Genomic DNA, 17640 nt, shown 5'->3' on the forward strand with positions numbered 1-17640 from the left:
TATTAAATACTTATGAATAAAGCTGACAAAAGATGTGCAAGATCTATACACTGAAAACTATAAAATACTGCTGAAAGAAATTAAAGAAGACCTAAATTAGTAAAGAGGTAACTGTTCATTGGCCAGAACACTCAATATTGTTAAGGTATAAATGGTCCCCAAATTGTGTCATGTACATTGAACTTTAGGAAGTGAAATTATGCTTTATATTTATTAGGGGAACTTTCTTCATAAAGGAATTTCATGATAACCACTCTGAGAAGTGAGGAAGTGATTTGTGCATTTTGTAACTCATGATACAAGGCTGTGCATTCATTCATTCACTCATCTATTTATCCATGTTTTACATTCTACCTACTTCCAGAAAGGATCCCGTCAGTTTGCTTGCATGATGCCCTGATATGTGCAAGATTGCCTTGTTCTGAGTGTAAAATGAGGACAGTAATACTTATTTTTCAGGGTTGTTGTCAATAGCAAAGATAATATATGTAGAGTACCCACAGATGCAATAAATTGGAGCCATTATGGATATAGAACAATATTAATAACTCAAAAATATATTTATGATTTAGTATTAATTCAATCTTACAGTAACATAATGTTGATTGTTATAATATTGATATATTATAATATAAGTTAACTGAGGACATGATGGAAGAAGGCCTTCCTGGTCAACCAGATCAGAAGAATAGATCTGGAGATCAGTACGGTGACCAGATAGAGGGTTATTACATCCATGCAAGAAAATAGGAAATAAAAGATTTGGCAGCACTTAATTTTCCACTCAAAGCTCTGAGAAGAGATGCTGTAAAGCAACTGTAAAGCTGCAGCTTCTGATTTTGGACCTCGGAGGCACTTCCTGCTGTGCTTCTTTGCCTCCTGGACTGTGTGTGCCTTTGCCCAAAGTGGATTCTGTTTCTTCTCCTCTTTCTCCTTTCCTTCCTGGTCCTCCTCCTCCTTCTTTCAATATATTTGTTTCCTGATAATCACAGTTATACATGTTCAAGTTAGAAAATTTAGAAAATACACAGGGAAAACCATAAAGATCACCTTCATTCCCCTCTCCCACCCCTAGAAATAACCACTGCTTAATATCTACGTTTTTGCCTTTTTTCTAAGCATATTCTGCCTAAATTGTATCATCCTATGCATCGTTTTAAAAATTTATTGTTTGGGATATAGTGAAAATTTCCCAGTGCTATTAAAGATTGTTCTATCATGTGATTATGAAATACTGCATAGTATTTCATTGCAAGAATATATCATAAATAATCATTCCCATTTTAGTGGACTTTTAGGTTGTCTTCAATTTTTTCTTTTCGTAAATAACTTTGTGATGAGCATCCGTGCCATCAAATCCTTGTGCACATCCTTATTTATTTCTGTAGTATTCTTTTCTGGAGGTGAAATTACTGGATTAAAACTTTTGCCTACGTGTAAACCTTTTGATACTAATTGCTAAATTTTCCTTGTGAAAGTTGTTTAGCAATGGACAAGGGAATCAGTTTGCCCACATGTGTGCTAACTCTGGGTATTTTTCCCCCTGATATTTGATAATTTGAAGGAAGACAAAGCATATCTAACTGTGGTCTTAATTTGCATTTCTCTAATGACTAGAGAGTGAAAGTCCTGTATCTGGTGTCATCCTTTCTAGCTCTCCTCCCGAAGCCACCTCACCTGCCTTCATTACTCAGAGTGACAATTGGATGGAAGGACTTCATTTGCTTTTTTTAAAAAATAGAAATATATATTACATTTATTTGTATTTTAACAACCCACATTGTCAGTTTTTAATTATTCCTCATTTATTTCCAACTTTTTTTTTTTTAATTTTTGGCTGTGTTCGGTCTTCATTGCTGCGCGTGGGCTTTCTCTAGTTGCGGTGAGCAGGGGCTACTCTTCATTGTGGTGTGCAGGCTTCTCATTGCGGTGGCTTCTCTTGTCGCAGAGCACAGGCTCTAGGCGCGCGGGCTTCAGTAGTTGTGGCGTGCAGGCTCAGTAGTTGTGGCTCGCAGGCTCTAGAGTGCAGGCTCAGTAGTTGTGGTGCACGGGCTTAGTTGCTCCGCGGCATGTGGGATCTTCCCACGGCTCGAACTCGTGTCCCCTGCATTGGCAGGCGGATTCTTAACCACTGCGCCACCAGGGAAGTCCTACTTTTTTATTCTTAGTATCTGGTGCAGACCATTGAACCACATGTTCTCTATGAATGCTCACTATAGCCCTATCTACGAGGTGGGTGCTATTATTAACTCCACTTCATGTGTGAATGAGAGGAGACTTGGAGTAAACTAGCCTGTCCAAGGTCACACCAGGGAGGTGATGGCAGAACCAGGGCTTGAACCCAGGCTGACTCTAGAGCCCATCCTCTTAATCACTTAATAAACTATCTGAATCTAGGAAGATGGGGCCCTGGGGGTCTCCTCTTATTAAATTTCAGGCAGCCCTGGTTCAGCTTGCAGCTCCACATCACTCTGGGCATGGCTACCCAGGTGTGTTTCAAAAATACCTTCTCATTGAGGGTTTGGGGATTGGGGTAATTCCAGGGCATCCAGGGCCCTGCCTACTTCCACCTTCAACCTTTAATTGATAAGGTAGAGAGCCTTTCTCATTTACCTAACTTGTCCTGTTCACTTTCTGAGTAGCTGGTAACCTGCAGGAAAGTGGGTGGGATAGAGGCAAAACAAACAAACAAACAAAAACAACAACAACAAAACCATCCTAACCATATTCCTAACCTTACAATGTCCTAGCGTTATGTTGCCACTTGCAACATCAGGGGATTAGAGGGATTGTTATACGCATGCATCATGATTTTAAAACAACAAACAAAGAAAACAAGCCTAAAGCAGTGTGCTGTTTGCTGTGAGAAAAACAGAATTGGAAATGTGTTCAAAGCTTGAGTCCATCTTCAGTTTCCCCATCTTGCTTTGACTGCCCCACCTCCTCCAAGCCCCACTTTGCCATCTTCCAAGACCTGCAGAGATCTGGCCTTACGACTTCCATAAAACTCTCCTCTTTTTTTTTTTTTTGTCAGTGCCACGCGGCTTGTGGGATCTTAGTTCCCTGACCAGGTATTGAACCCAGCCCCTCTGCAGTGAAAGCGCTAAGTCCTAACCACTGGACTGCCAGGGAACTTCCAAAACCCTCTTCTTTGGAAAGTATTTGAAGTCTTGGCGAGAATGTAAGAGACAGTTTCTCTCTTCCTTGAGTATTTGCATTTGAACTTCAACCCCAGGGGTGGCATGAAAGATTTGTTTCCTGCTCAAGGAATTTCAGACAATAGCAAGTAGGAGGGGAAAGAGTCGTACAGGAGGGAATCCCTTAGGGTCTCCCTGTGGTTAGTGCACACAGTGACCCACACCTCCCAGGGATGATCGTCCTCTTTTAGTTTAGTAATAATAACAACAGGCATATGTGGCAAGTGCTCCACATGCATCATGTCCTTGAACCCTCACATTTGCCTGTGAAGAAGGTTCCCCATTTATACATTAAGAACTGAAGACCCACAGATGTCAACTTTCCCAGGGACACAGAACTAGGACATGGGTGGAGCTAAGACTTGAACCCAGGTCTTTCTAACTCCAGACCCTGAACTTGTAGGATTAGAGCCTTCATAATGAAATGGAGGAACTTCACTGCCTTGGTTTCTTGTTTCAAACTTGAGTCAAACTTGAAAAGCTGTCAGGGAAGAGCTCCAGGCTATATTGTGGGTCCACAATTGGCTTGCAATAGGCACTTCCCAAGCCTGACCTGGGACACTAAATGCAAAAAGAAGCCAGTCCTCCCGTGTTTACCTGGTTAGTTCTGGGTATAGGTTCTCATTCTTCTAGACTCCTCCCTGTGCCTTCTAAATCACACTCAGAGTGTCACCCTCCAGTGCTCACTCATGGCATTTATACACTTAACCATGATGCCAGCCTCTGTGTTGAGCACTTACCTCCTTCAATCCTCACAATGATTCTGCCAGGAGGCACAGTAATTATACCCATTTCAAAGATGGAGAAACTGAGTCCCAGAGACTCAGGCCACATGGAGGTAAGCAGCAGAGCTGGGATTCAATACCTGGCCTGTGACTCCAGAGTGTACCCAATGCAGCCTCCATCTCTGCCCCACCTCCTGGGTGGTACCCTTTCTCCCATCAAGCTCGCCAACTCTTTCTGATGTCTCCCTGTGTCTGTCCTCCTAGTTTGGATGAAGATGGCAAGTTCCTCAGGCTCCTGGCTCTCCAGATGCTTCATCACACTCATCTTCCTCCAGTTGCCTTTGCATGTGTCAGGTGAGAGTTTCTGTACCTCTTTCCCTGCCTGGGACATCTGACAAAGGGGTTCCAAGAATAAGGAGGCCAGGCCCAGGGCCTTATTTCTTCTTGGGTGCATGTTCCAGAGGGCAGGCCGGGCTTGGCGAGCCTCAGTCTCTCTCCGGGGGTCACACAGTGCTGAGCGAGAACTCACACCCAGCTTAGGTTCTTCGCCACTTGTCATAGAGCCTCTTCTGCTGTTATTTTCTTCGCTAGTTCTTCTTTCCGCCCTTCTTTCTCTCCTGTCTAGACGTTCGACTTGCTGCTGTAACACCATAGAAATTGTTTTGCCCCTGCTGATAGGGCTCACGGCAAAGAGTTCGTTGACTGCTGTTCTATCCCAGAGTGAGGATTCGAAGGGGCAGCAGATGGGTGCTCATGAGAAGACTATAGCGGTTCCTGAGGAAGCACCTCCAGCTCTCCAAAGTCTGGGGCAGGATGAGATTGTGGTTGAGATGCTGAGTTTGACTCATTGTCTTCAGGCAGGACCATTGAAACCAATCCTGAGAGATAAACATCTCACTTTAAAGTCATCCCTGGGTCATCTGGGGTTTGAGTCGCTGAGAAAAGCAGAGAGCCTCACCAACTTGGCTGGAGGTCTCTCTCAAGGTGATGGAGGCAGTTGGGATGTGCCTGAGTCACCTGCCATTCGAGGTGGGGCCCTTGGCATGGAGAAGCTCTCAGAGGGTGGTCACAGGTGGTTTCTGTTTCAGCCCCATCTCCAGGGAGGTTCTCCTCATCAGCAGTGGCTCTTGCTGTGATCCTGCCTGTCCTGGGGATTTTCATCTTGGTGGGCATTTACATCATCTGGAAGCAAAGAAGGTCAAAAGGTAACTAAGTGGTAAGGGAGCCCAGGCTGGCAGGAATTGGTACTGCAGCCTCTCTAGGAAAAGGCTGGGAGGAAGCAGACATAGACCTAACAGTTATCCATAGGTTGTCTGGGAGAAAACTGGTAGAGCTGTGTTCTGGGGACCCACATTGAAGAGAGGATCAAAGAAAGTGCAGAAAGCTCCTGGGCAGAGCTGTGAATTAATTAGAACACTGGCATGATGCCAGCGTTCTAATTAATTAAGAAATCCAATCATATCCATTGGATAAAACCCTCATTAATATGGTTGCATTTCATGGCTCGCAGGGTTGCCAAGGACCTTGAAAGTCACATAACTGAACACTCCTTTCCCTGTCTGATGGTTTGAAGACCCTCTAATCCTTTCTGATGGTCACACACCCACAGCAACAAGGAGCAAAGTCCTGCTAAGGCAGCCTGTGGTCCCTTGGACAGCTCTTCCTGTTAGAAAAGGCCCTTCCTTAAGCCGAGCTGACATCTCTCTCTCTCTCTCTCCCTTCCAGAGAGGCTTCTCTATGAACACGCAATGGAGGTAGGTGAGTGTCCTGGGCTGGGCAGGTATGTTTCTCCGTTTTGTTCATTTTTGTGTCCCCAGGGCCCACTAATCTAAATTCCGGACCTGAAGATCCCAGCATCTGCTGGGTGGTGACGGGGGTGGTGGTGTCAAAACCTGTCGTTCCCATTTTCTGCTGACTCTTCCTTGTACTAGTTTGCCTTCCAGTATGTTTGGTGATTTTGTCTCTGAGCTCATGGCTTGATCTTATCCTGGGGGAGTCGTGTAGGTCTAAGGTAGGGGACCCGTTTAGTCTTTCAACAAATAATTGATAATTCTCTGCTAAGTGGTGCAGACTATACCAGATGCTGGGGACACAACAGTGAGTGAAAGCGGACACGGTCTTTGCCTTCTTGGAACCTTCCGTCTAGTCAGGGAGGTTTACGTGCATTAAATAATTACACAAATAAATGTGTACAAAAGCCACAAAAGAAAGTTCTGAAGGCTGGGAAGACGGTGACTGGGTGGAACCAACCAAACTTCAGGGATGGCAGAGGAGTTTCCAGATGATGTTCCCAGTGATGTTTGATCTGGAAGACGGACAGGCATGGGGGAAGAGGGAGTAGGAAACAACCAAAGCAGAACAGCTTGAGAAAGATACATGGTGCAAAAGTGAGGGGAAAGGTGGCAGAAGGTACTGCTGCAGAGTTAGGCGGGGACCAGCATGTGAGGCCTTGCAGATCCCATGAAGGGTTTTCGTCTTTCTCCTCGGGGCTGTGGAGAAGCTGCGAATGGGTTATCCTGACCAGAATTGTGCTTCCAGAAAGCTCTCTCTGGCTGCTGTGTTGAGAGGAGCCCAGAGGGAGCGAAACAGAATTTGAGGGCAATTTGGGCCGCTCTTTCTGGCATCCAAATGAGAGAGATGAGGGCCTGGATCAGGGAGGTGGAGGTGGAGATAGAGGGGGACAGGTTCGAGAGCCCATAAATTCAATAGGAAGCAGGGACCCTCAAGGTAATGGCACAGAATCTCATTTTCTTTTACTTTCCTTCCTCTAGAAAATCTTCTCTCAGACCATGCAAAAGAAAAAGGTAATTATGTATATAGAATAAGGGGTAGGGAACAAATAACATTTTTTCTCCTACATAAATGCTGATGGTTGTTATACATACAATATCTATGCGGTGTATGTGTATACACGCGTGCGCACACACACACACACACACACCACACATATATTCTCTGTTAATACCATTGGAATTTATTTTCTAATATCAAGGGGTTATAGGGTTGGTAGCAGTGGCCAGAGGGATGCCTGGGGTCAAAATTCATAGGTTCTGTCATTGGCTTTCCCACCAATAACCTAAAAAGAAGCCCCATGTACTATTTTAACATATATTAAAATGGTATTATAGGAGAATCCATACAATCTTTGCATTGAGAGAGGTGGTGTGATACAGTGGGAGGGGCATAGGCTCTGGAGTCAGCAGCACCTGGCTCAGACCTGCCACTTACTGGCTGGGTTAAGTCGCTCTACTGCTCTGAGCTTTGGTTTCCTCATCTGTAAAATGGGGGTAATAGATCTCTTCACCAGATTATTTTCAGGATTAAAGGAGACAACTTAAAAAAAAAACCCCACAAAACTCCTACTACAGTGCCTGAAACCTTTCCCTTATTGCCATTTTGTCTTCATTAATTGAATGTTTGCTCTGGGCCACTGAGGGTAAAAGACAGACACCCCAGGTACCACAAAGCAGGTGGGGCTCTGCCCTCTGAAAGTCTAGCTGGGAAGACGAGTCACTGGCTCAGAAATGGCTCCACCTGCAGTGATTTTGGCATCTCCTCCCTTCCCCCCTCACATCTGCTCCAGGCTAGTTAAAGCATGGGGGTGCACACCTCAGGGACACAATGACCATCGTGTCCTAGAAGGGAAGGAACAGTGTGGTGTAGTGGGGAAGGCCTCCAGCTAGGAATCAGACAGACTTGGGTTTGAATCCTGCCTCCTTGGCCACTTACCAGCTGGATAATCTGGATAAATTTCCATGTCCCTCTGAGCCTCAGACCACCACTCTGTAAAATGGGAATAATAATTATATGCACCTCACATTGTTAAGCGGATTCAGGGCCTACGTCGTAAAAACAGGACACGCTAAATGGAGGCTGTTGGTAGTGGGAATGGTAAAAATAAACCGTTATCTTGTTAGGGGCCATATCATATTCAGCTTCACTGCCCCAATGCCCAACACCTAACACATGCCCAGCCCTTAGCACAGGGCCTGGCAGTGAACTCAAATGTATAATTTCAACTCTGTGGCAGGGCCAGTGCTAAGGGGAAATGCGGGCAGATGACCCTTCCAGAGAGGCTGCAAGTACCCCCCCAAAGCACAGAAGCATATGCACACGTCCCAGACCTTCTGGGGTCTCCAAATTTGTGTTTCTCCACAGTGCTTCAGCGGGGTGGGGGGAGGTTAGTGTAGAGAATAACAGCCCACATCAGTAAGTCAATGGTAGGCCTTCAGCTAGTTTTACACCATAGATATTATAAACAGTTATAAAAGGGCGGCAAGGCATACACTCATGGACACTCGGTTACAAACATATTGGAAACAGGCATATGAACAGCGGAAATGAAACCAGACAGACAAAAGGAAAGGAAGAGGCACCAAAGTCAGGGTAGTCCAGGTCATCTGGAAAGTGGCACCAGCACCGGTGAATCCCCCAGTCTGCCCTTAGGGGGATGTGACTGTATTGGGGGCTGATAGGATTGTCATCATTCTTTCTGCCGGGGGTGGGGTTTGGAGGCTGGGGGGCATGGGGGTGGAGTGATGAGACTTCCTGGGCCCTGGGGAAAAAGCGGCAGGATCTGCTCACTTGTGCCTCTTTCTGTGTTTTTTTAGGACGTCTCTATAAAGCCCTCAGTAAGTTCTGCTCCTCATCCGTGCCACAAACCTCCTTCTGCTGACATCTTTGCTTTATGATGAGAGTCTCAGATTCACCTCCTGGGGCAGAAGAGAGGGGGCAAGGATACTTCAAGCATGAGGGTTGGGAATTTCCTGGCTCCCTAAGGCCTCTTTTTTCTCAAATATTCTGTGCTCCTCTTTCCTGCACAACTGTTATGTAGTCTCTAAATGGGAAATGTTTTAGCAAGAAGAGAGATACCTTCCATAGGTGAAGCCATCTGGGAGACGCTTCTGTCACTCAGGCATGATGTTCCCTTCAGTGGGACCCAAGGTAGATGGATCCTTATTCAACTGAATATGTGGAACAGTGCTTCTCCACCTGTTCACGTATGAGAACCTCTTCATAACAACAACAACCCCAAATCCTCAGACATGTGATATGTCTATTTGATTTTACATTGAGAAAATATGCATAAGAAAATCTAATGGAAATTAGTAATAGTTTTCAATGAACTTATATTTTATTCTTCTCCCGCAACATCTACATACGTTTATGTTGCCATCACTTACATGTGTGAGATGTGTTGTTGATTCAATCTGCAGGTCAGGTTTGGCTCCCATAGGGACTCGCTGACCCTCTAGAGTATCTCTGGGGACCCCAGGCCCATGGCTGGGAGCCAATGCTGTTGGAAACACTGTCATGGGGAAAGTTCAGGGTATTGCTAGTGGGGATCTGCTCTGGGAATGCGGTTGGGATGGGACTGGTGCATCACAGGCACGTACAAGCCCTCATTCTGATCTGTCAAATTGTTATTCTTTAGAGAAACTCCGGCGTGAACTGAGTAAGTTCCCCTGTTCTTATAACTTCTATACCAACTTATCTCCTGTTGATTCTATGTTTCCAGTGAAAGCTCACTCCCCTTGTTTCTTCTTTTGTAGAGTTAAAGAGAGCTGCAGCAAACTCAGGTGAGATGCACTCTCCCTGTACCCCCACTCTACCTGCCCCCACTCCACCTGCACCAGGAGGTCTCCATTTCTCCATCACTTTAACAATCCCTTTTTCTGTCTTTCAGGCTGGAGAAGGGCCCGGCTACACTTTGGTAAGTTACACCAGTTTAATGGATCCACATTTCAGAGCCCATTGCTCTGTTCCTTTGGAAGGCAGACTGCAATTTAAAAAAAAATTTAAGTCAAATCTGTTTATCTGCTTATCAAATTTTAAAATTTTTGATTCAGAAAGTCTCCCTTCTTTTAGAACACTGATAAATATTTGGTTTACTCTTCTTATGGGCTTTCTATGATTTTTGAGATTTTTCTTAAGTTCATTGGTTATTTGTATTTTATCTTTTTGGCTTGTCTGCGCCTGTCCTATGCTGGCTACTTTTCGATTTGTGGGGACTTTTTCTATATTCACTCTTGGTCCTATTTTTCACAAAATATTTTTCTGAGTTTTTCATTTGCATGTTAATTTCCTCTTTTTTTTTTTTTTTTGGATGCATGAGTGTTTTATTTTTCCGTAGTCCAATCTATTCATCTTTTCCTGTGTAGTCTCTTCTGTGCTCTCAGGTTGGGAAGTCCTTCCTTTCCCGCTGTTGGATAGATAGATAGACAGTGCTCCTGTCTCTTCTTTCTACACATCTGCCACATCCTTCTTTCTCTGAAGATCAGTTTCCTTGGGGGTTGGTGATTCTCAGAGAAGGGAGTGAGTTGGGCAGATGCCCCAACAATGTAGACTACGAAAAGTTTTCATAGTTTTCTTCAAAAAGACTTGCACACCTCTTTTCAATTGTTTCCTAGTTTGCATGTTTTGCTGCTGTTTGAACGAGACCTGTTATTTTCACTGCTTTGCAGTCCTTCTCCATTTTGCAAGCTGCTCATCCCCCTTCCATTCACAGGGTCTTCCTTCAGGCAGGAAAAATATAATCCATGAGTCGGCCACTTGAGACAAAACCGGGTCACCTTGGTTGGAATTCTGGGAACTTACAAACACTTTTCACTCTCACAGTCTGACTCATTCCCACTACTTTGACCGAGTACACATTTCGTGTATTTAACTCTCCAAGAAGAGCCTGTTTTCCATACTTGGGGAAGGAGGGAGACTCACTGTGACCCTCATAATCCACAATTTTAAGGAAGAACCCATCTGTCTATTTTAACATTTTTTATTTTATTTATTTTTGGCTGCGTTGGGTCTTTGTTGCTGCATGCGGGCTTTCTCTAGTTGCAGCAAGCAGGGGCTACTCTGCATTGCTGTGTGTGGGCTTCTCATTGTGGTGGCTTCTCTTGTTGCGGAGCACGGGCTCTAGGGCGCATAGGCTTCAGTAGTTGTGGCATGCAGCCTCAGTAGTTGTAGCACGCAGGCTCGGTAGTTGTGGCTTGTGGATACTAGAGCGCAGGCTCAGTAGTTGTGGCGCACGGGCTTAGCTGCTCCGCGGCATGTGGGATCTTCCTGGACCAGGGATTGAACCATGCCCCCTGCATTGGCAGGCGGATTCTTAACCACTGCGCCACCAGGGAAGTGTCTTTATATTACCATGTTAAAATGATAGTTATAAGCAATAATTTTAGCTAAGAAAATGAGCGTCACACACTCACTGTGTGAACAAGGCACTATCTCATGCATTAGCTCATCAAATCTGCACAACAGCTCTCCAGCATAGGTGCTGCTATTATTCCCACTTTACAGATGAAGAAACTAAGGTTTGGAGATGAATAAGAAGCCCAGGGTTACATAACTAGTTTGTGGCAGAGCTGGGACTCAAAACATGCTATCTAGCTACTGGGTCTAACATCAAAGCCTGTTTATTATCATGCATTAGATTTCTTTGGACTAGCAAAGACAAAGGCAGTATTTCCTAAGGATTAAGGCAGCTTCACAGATGGGTGAGAAACATTTCCTCTTTTACTTAGTAGACCACCAGCAGATCTAGGAGACTGGAAGACAATTTTCTTTAGTTCCAGGACATGTGAAGGTGAGGGCACCATAAACTAAAATGGGCCGATGACAGTGGTTGCAGACCTAGGGATGATTATTCCCTCCAAAGTTACTCAAAGATCCCTTGAGACCTAGCCATCTCAAACCTCACCTCTCTGTGACTCCCTGCAGTGACGGTGACCCTGGACCCAGACACAGCGCATCCCAAACTCATCCTGTCTGAGGACCGCAGGTGTGTGAAGCTTGGAGACACAAGGCAGCCTGTGCCCAACAACCCTCAGCGATTTGACTTCGTCGTCAGTGTCCTGGGCTCTGAGTACTTCATAGCTGGCTGTCACTACTGGGAGGTGTCTGTGGCAGACAAGACCAAATGGGCCCTGGGGGTGTGTAGTGAGTCAGTGAGCAGGAAGGGGAAGGTCACCGCCTCGCCCGCCAATGGACACTGGCTCCTGCGACAGAACCGCGGGAATGAGTACGAGGCCCTCACATCCCCGCAGACCTCCTTCCGCCTGAAAGAGCCCCCGCGGTGTGTGGGGATTTTTCTGGACTATGAAGCAGGAGTCATTTCCTTCTACAACGTGACCGACCAGTCCCACATCTTTACTTTCACCCACAGTTTCTCTGGCCCCCTTCGCCCTTTCTTTGAACCTTGCCTTCATGATGGAGGGAAAAACATGGCACCTCTAATCATCAGTTCTGAACTCCAAAAACCGGAAGAATCAACTGTCCCCAAGCCAGAAGAAAAAGGCCTTGCTAATGGAGATGTGGCCCTGCAGGTGGACCCTTTTCTGCTCCCCGCTCAGGCACCAGAGCTCCTCCCACTCAGAGATATGATCCTGTCCTGGCCCTCTGACATTGGCCCAGCCCTTCAGGGGCTCAAGGTTCCTTCTTTTTAGGGATGAGCCTCATCTTCTGCTCCCCGGACCCTCCAGCCCAGTGCCCTGGATTTCAGTCTCTTGGCCTAACCACCTGATTCTGGACCGTCTCTCGTCCTTTCCCCCAACCCAGGCCCTTTTGTGGTTTCTCTTGTACCAACTTTCTCCCAGGGCTCAGTTCTTAAACCATGTCTTCCTTCTGGGACTTGAAGTTTGCATTGCTCTGGAAGAATTCTTGAAAACCAAATGATGGGAATTCCCTGGCGGTCCAATGGTTAGGAGTCCGTGCTTTCACTGCTGAGGGCCCAGGTTCAATCCCTGGTTGGGGAACTAAGATCCCGCAAGCTGTGTGGTGTAAGCAAAAAAAAAAAAAAAAAAAAAAAAAAACGGGAAGAAAACCAAATGAACAATCAGATTAGGTTTAGGTGGTGGTGTTGCATGTGTGTCACTGAGATACAGGGGCTCTTTACTCGAGGGGCTGTTTAAAAGTACTTCATCCTGCCTCATCCCGTACTCAGGCTTGTAGTCATGAAGTTATGATGACCAGTACTGACTTCTTACTTATCCCGTCAAGAACTGCTTTTCTCCTTTTCTCTGTTCAGGCCTCTAGCCCCCATAGCCAGCTTTTTAAAAGTAAACATGTTTTGGATCACACACTCTTCCTTCTTTCTTCTAGAATATAGGGCAGAAGCCCAGAGGAATTAAAAAAAAAAAAAAGCCACCCTTTTCTATTTCCTTGATGCTGTTTACAGCATAGTTTGGTGACATTCAGTGCTAATGTACATGTTTTCAAAGCTAACTTGGTGATAACCAGGTATGGGGACTTTAAACGTGGTAGCCGTAATCCTGAAAAACCTCAGGAGCGCAATCAGGAAGCTGGGAGGTATGGCTTCAAACAGAGCAGCTCAGCTGTGTGTGGCCTTGAAAAGGCAGCAGTGGGTTAGGCCATCTGTTGCACTGGCCTTTTTGAAACCCCTCTGGGATTCAGAGAGGCCCAGCTAGAAAAAGTGGCAGTTTTAACCACCAGTGTAGAAGCTTTTGTTCTATAAGACCATAATATTGGAAAACTTGACTATTTGTGAAGCAAACAGCCTCTTAGATCTGAGAGTACTGATCTCACATAGGAAGTTGGTAGACCAGGTGTGAGGATAAAATAATGAACTTGCTTTTTTGGTGTGGGTTTCAGAAAGAAACCTAATCACTCTCAAGTCACACCACATATGTGATCTGACCTCTTTGTGGTGATGTAAGCTATCAGTTTGCAGATGGGTACACAGTTCTGCCCAACAGAAAGTGGATCTATCTGGCTGTCAGAAGTTCTCTTAGTGTGCCTGTATTAGGGTTCTCCAGAGAAACAGAATATATATTTTATATGTGTGTATACAGACACACACACACACATACACACACATACACACACACACACACACTCACACAGCAGGAAGAATATATATATTTATTTATTATAAGGAATTTGCTCACACCATTATGGAGGCTGGCAAGTCCCAAGATCTGCAGGGTTAGTCAGCAAGTTGGAGGCCCAGGTGAGCCAATGGTTTAGTTCCCATCCAAGTCTGAAGGCCCAAGACCCAGGAGATCCCATGGTGTAATTCCAGTTTAAAGGCTGACAGGCTTAAGACCCAGGAAAAACCAATATTTCAGTTTGAGTCTAAAGTAGGAAAAAGGTTGATGACTCAGTCTGAAGGCTGTCAGGCAGGAAGAATTCTTTCTTACTTGGGGGGTGGTCAGCTATTTGGTTCCATTAGTCCTTCAACTGATTGGATCAGGCCCACCCACATTAGGGAGAGCAATTTGCTTTATTCAATCTACCGATTTAAATGTTAATCTCATCTAAAAACCCCTAAAGAAATACTCAGAATAATGTTTGACCAAATATCTGGGCACCCTATGGCCCAGTAAAATTAACTATCACAGCTCCTGAATGGAATTTTTTGTTTGCTTTTGTACAGTCCTTAAATAAAAGTTTGTTATTCATTGTTTGGCATGCTCTTATTTTCATCGTGAATGAGAAGTTGTGGGGAAAGGCTTTGGGCTGGTAAGAGAAGAGCACGTTATGGGATTGGTTTTGAACAGCCTTGATTCAACCCATGCAAGCTTTAACTACAGTTAAAAATAAAGCCACAGTTTTATTTCTGCGTCTGCCTTCTCCGTATTTCATTTATATCAGTTTATAAAGTAATAGCGTGTATGGGGTATTTACATTTCACTCATCCATATTAAATTTCAAACATACTTTTGTGAATATCCCAGTCTTAAAACTAATTCACATTATTCACATTGGCTGCACCCAAGGAAACTTACCAGCAGGAAAGAGAACTGACATTTATGGAGACAGAAGCATTACATATGTTAACTCTTTTTCTTCTTCTTCTTCTTTTTTTTTTTTTGGCTGCAGTGCACTGCATTGCAGGCCAGACCAGGGTTCGAACCCATGCATCCTGCAGTTGAAGCGTGGAGTCTTAACCACTGGACCAGCAGGGAAGTCCTGACTCATTTAATCCTTACAATAAGGAAATAATGCTCTAAATGGCTAGGTAGTAGAACTGGGAGCATAAATCTAGTGTATCTAGCTCTGAAGACAATACCGTTTTCTCTTTGCAGTGAAATACCTCGAAGATATGAGAGGCGTGTAGAATTTTAGCATACATATTTGATTAGACTTTTTTTTTTAAAGTTAAACCTGAAAAAAAAATCCTAATCCTGGATATGCCTTAGTGGTCTTGTTGTGTCTGAACTGATGAACAACAGTCAGGTTTAATTAAATAGCACTCAGAAGAAACCCTGCGCAGGGGCTTTGGGAAACCGGAGGTGGTTCCTTGGACAGAGAACGTTTAGCTTCTCTGACAAATGTATTGGATTAGTTGATCTTTGAACTCCCTTCCAGGGGGAGGGACAAATTAGGAGTATGGGATTAACAGATACAAACTAGTATCCAAAAAATAGATAAGCAACAGGGATTTACTGTATCATACAGGGAATTATACACAATATCTTGTAATAACCTATATAATGGAATATAATCTGCAAACAACTACCCCAAATCACTATGCTGTACACCTGAAACTAACCCAATATTGTAAATCAACTATACATCAATATAAATAAATAGACTCCCTTCCAGTTCCACAATCCTTTGGCTTTAAATTATAAACCTCCAGTGAGGCGCGGGACTCTGGCTTCGCGGGATGTCTACAGGACCATTAAGGGTCGCCAACTCAGAGTAAAGAAGCAGCTCTGAATTCATAACCCCTTGGAGGTCATGTGGGTTAGCTCTACATATTCTACAACTTCCCAGACCGGTGGCCCTGCACGTTGGGCTTTTAACGCCAGAGCGCAGAAGGAAATCCGACGACCTTAGAGGGAATCCAGTCTCCACCACTAAATTCTAAACTCGAATTTCTTCTCTGCGGCTACCATCTTCCACAGGACTACAACTCCCAGCAGGCCACGCCCGAGGCCAAAGCTTACTGGCGGCCCTGCCCGGGTTTCTTGCCTTGTGGCAGCCAGTATAGCCAATAGCAAGGAAGGGCAACCCTCAGGAACCAGTCCTGGAGAGGCAGGGCGGATCCTATCAGGGTTCCGGTTCCGACTCCTTCCCCCGGCCCTCCGAGGCGGTGCTGTCCCTGACCGTACGGCTGGAGCTAGGTTGGTCGGCGTCGGGCCCGGGGTGGCGGTTCGGGGGAGGCGCGCATGGCGTCGCGGGGGACTCTAAACGTGGCCCCTTCCCTCTCACCGGGCAGCTGGGGCTGTGGCTTTGCTCCCCGGACCCAGTGGGGAGCAAACGGGGCCCTGTGGTCCCTCCGCCCTAACTCCTGACCCGTTCCCCCGGCCTGCACGACCAGGCTGCTGGCCCCAAGCCCCTACCTTCCCGCCCTTCTGTTGGCCTTTGAGTAGTCCAGCCCCGCTTCCACTGACCATACCTTTGGGGTCAGCTTCTCCTTTTCTCCCACCGCTCCGGCCCCAAGCCCGCCGGCAAGTCTGAACCCAGCTCCTGTGCTCTAGAACGCTCGTGCCCTCAGACTCAGACTCCGCCCCGCTGCACACGACCCAGCCTCTTGGGCCGGGTCCCCTGACCAGTTTCCTCGGACCCTCTGACTCTTTTGGTCCTCTATCTCTCACCCCTTATCCACCTCCCCTGTACAATTCCCAGTTCTTTAACACAGTTTCCCTGATCTTTCCAAGCTCCTCTCTCCCCTTCCTCCTCTCCAGCTCTCGACTTGATCCTAATGACCCCGAACTTCGGCCCTTCAGACCGCTTTCCAGCTTGGCCTCTTTCCTCTAACCCAGGCGTTTGGCCTTCAGCATCTGTGATCAACAACCCCACCTTCTTGGCGCTAACTTCTTAGACCTGGCTCCTTTTCCACTGCCTCAGTCCCTTCCACCTTTGGTTCTCCCTGTACCTCTGAGCCTCCTGGGAAGACAAGCCCCATGGGCCCCTTTCTCCTCTGAAATCTCTGAAATGTAATATGTAAGAGCCTCTTTACTTTACCTGCCACTGTCTTCTCAGTAGATGGTGGGCTCCCCATCTCGGTAAGTCCCAATGTTGCTCACCCATCCTGCAAGTCCTAGCTCAAAGACCACCTTTTCCGTCAGGCTGCTCATCCCTGATCTCTTCGGGGAGATATGCCTGTGTCATCAGAACTACCGTGGCCCTGTTTCTTCTTTCCTTCCTTCCTTCCCTCTTTCTCTCCTCTTCCTCCGATACTGGTGTAGTGCTTAAAAGCACTGGCTTTGGAGTGATGGGCTTGGCTCCCAGTTCTGCCCCTCACTTGCTGTGTGCCCTTGGGCAGATTACAATTTCCCTACTTCCACTGGAACTTAACCTTCTACACTGTATGAGTTTCTGGAGTTCATGGCCTATTTCACTGCACTGTACCGTAAACTCTTTTAGGGTGGTGACTATAATCTTAAATCTTTTTGCTCTTTTTTTGACCCAGGATTCAGCCTTGGGTAGAGTCAGAGCTTGGTATATTGTGGGTTCTTAGGATAGCAGGATTGGTAGTGACTAGAGGCCACGTAGCTCATTGCATAAAGACAGATGTTGGAGCCCTAGGTGGGATGGGCAGCGGTAGGAAGTAAATTAGATCATATCCATTCACTTGTACTTAAAAAAAAGTTTTGAGCACCAGGCCTTGTGCTGGAGAGATTACCAGAATGACCCAGTCCCTGCCCTCAAGTTGCTTATAAACTAATAGTGGAAATAGACATGTAAACAGATAATTGCAAATCACTGTAAAAGCAAGTACAAGATTCTGTGGGTGCATAAAGGAGGAA

The 17640-nt window shown here is 45.8% G+C and overlaps 2 protein-coding genes and 1 long non-coding RNA gene across 15 annotated transcripts in view; 2 read left to right on the plus strand and 1 right to left on the minus strand.

Annotated features, from left to right (window-relative positions):
• Nucleotides 1-613: 613 nt before the first annotated feature.
• LOC137762172 (uncharacterized) lies at nucleotides 614-16375 on the minus strand. The gene is made up of 3 exons (XR_011073515.1): nucleotides 16287-16375; nucleotides 4063-5104; nucleotides 614-979 (listed from the first exon to the last, which is right to left on the minus strand). It is a non-coding gene; the product is annotated as an uncharacterized lncRNA (long non-coding RNA).
• ERMAP (erythroblast membrane associated protein (Scianna blood group)) lies at nucleotides 4192-12366 on the plus strand. The gene is made up of 9 exons (XM_068539676.1): nucleotides 4192-4276; nucleotides 5011-5127; nucleotides 5648-5680; nucleotides 6694-6726; nucleotides 8533-8553; nucleotides 9357-9377; nucleotides 9475-9501; nucleotides 9609-9635; nucleotides 11642-12366. The coding sequence occupies exons 1-9, from the start codon at nucleotides 4192-4194 to the stop codon at nucleotides 12364-12366; spliced, it is 1089 nt and encodes a 362-aa protein (XP_068395777.1).
• The window catches only part of ZNF691 (zinc finger protein 691), an 80121-nt gene continuing 78428 nt past the window's right edge, over nucleotides 15948-17640 (plus strand). For 12 of the 13 annotated variants that reach the window (XR_011073502.1, XR_011073504.1, XR_011073507.1 and 9 more), the window contains exon 1: nucleotides 15948-16011. The gene's annotated coding sequence lies outside the window, so the exon portion shown is untranslated. The remainder of the gene's footprint in view (nucleotides 16012-17640) is intronic. The other variant, XR_011073514.1, reaches the window with a different exon arrangement.

This window comes from Eschrichtius robustus, chromosome 3 (genome assembly GCF_028021215.1).
Source record: "Eschrichtius robustus isolate mEscRob2 chromosome 3, mEscRob2.pri, whole genome shotgun sequence".
NCBI lineage: Eukaryota > Metazoa > Chordata > Mammalia > Artiodactyla > Eschrichtiidae > Eschrichtius > Eschrichtius robustus.

What these genes read in the sequence shown, in the direction of transcription:
- ERMAP (XM_068539676.1), top strand. Translation starts at nt 4,192, where the DNA reads ATGAAGATGGCAAGTTCCTCAGGCTCCTGGCTCTCCAGATGCTTCATC. An exon ending in GAGAGCTGCAGCAAACTCAG is followed by an intron (nt 9,502 to 9,608) that starts GTGAGATGCACT and finishes TCTGTCTTTCAG; the next exon opens with GCTGGAGAAGGGCCCGGCTA. An exon ending in AAGGGCCCGGCTACACTTTG is followed by an intron (nt 9,636 to 11,641) that starts GTAAGTTACACC and finishes GACTCCCTGCAG; the next exon opens with TGACGGTGACCCTGGACCCA.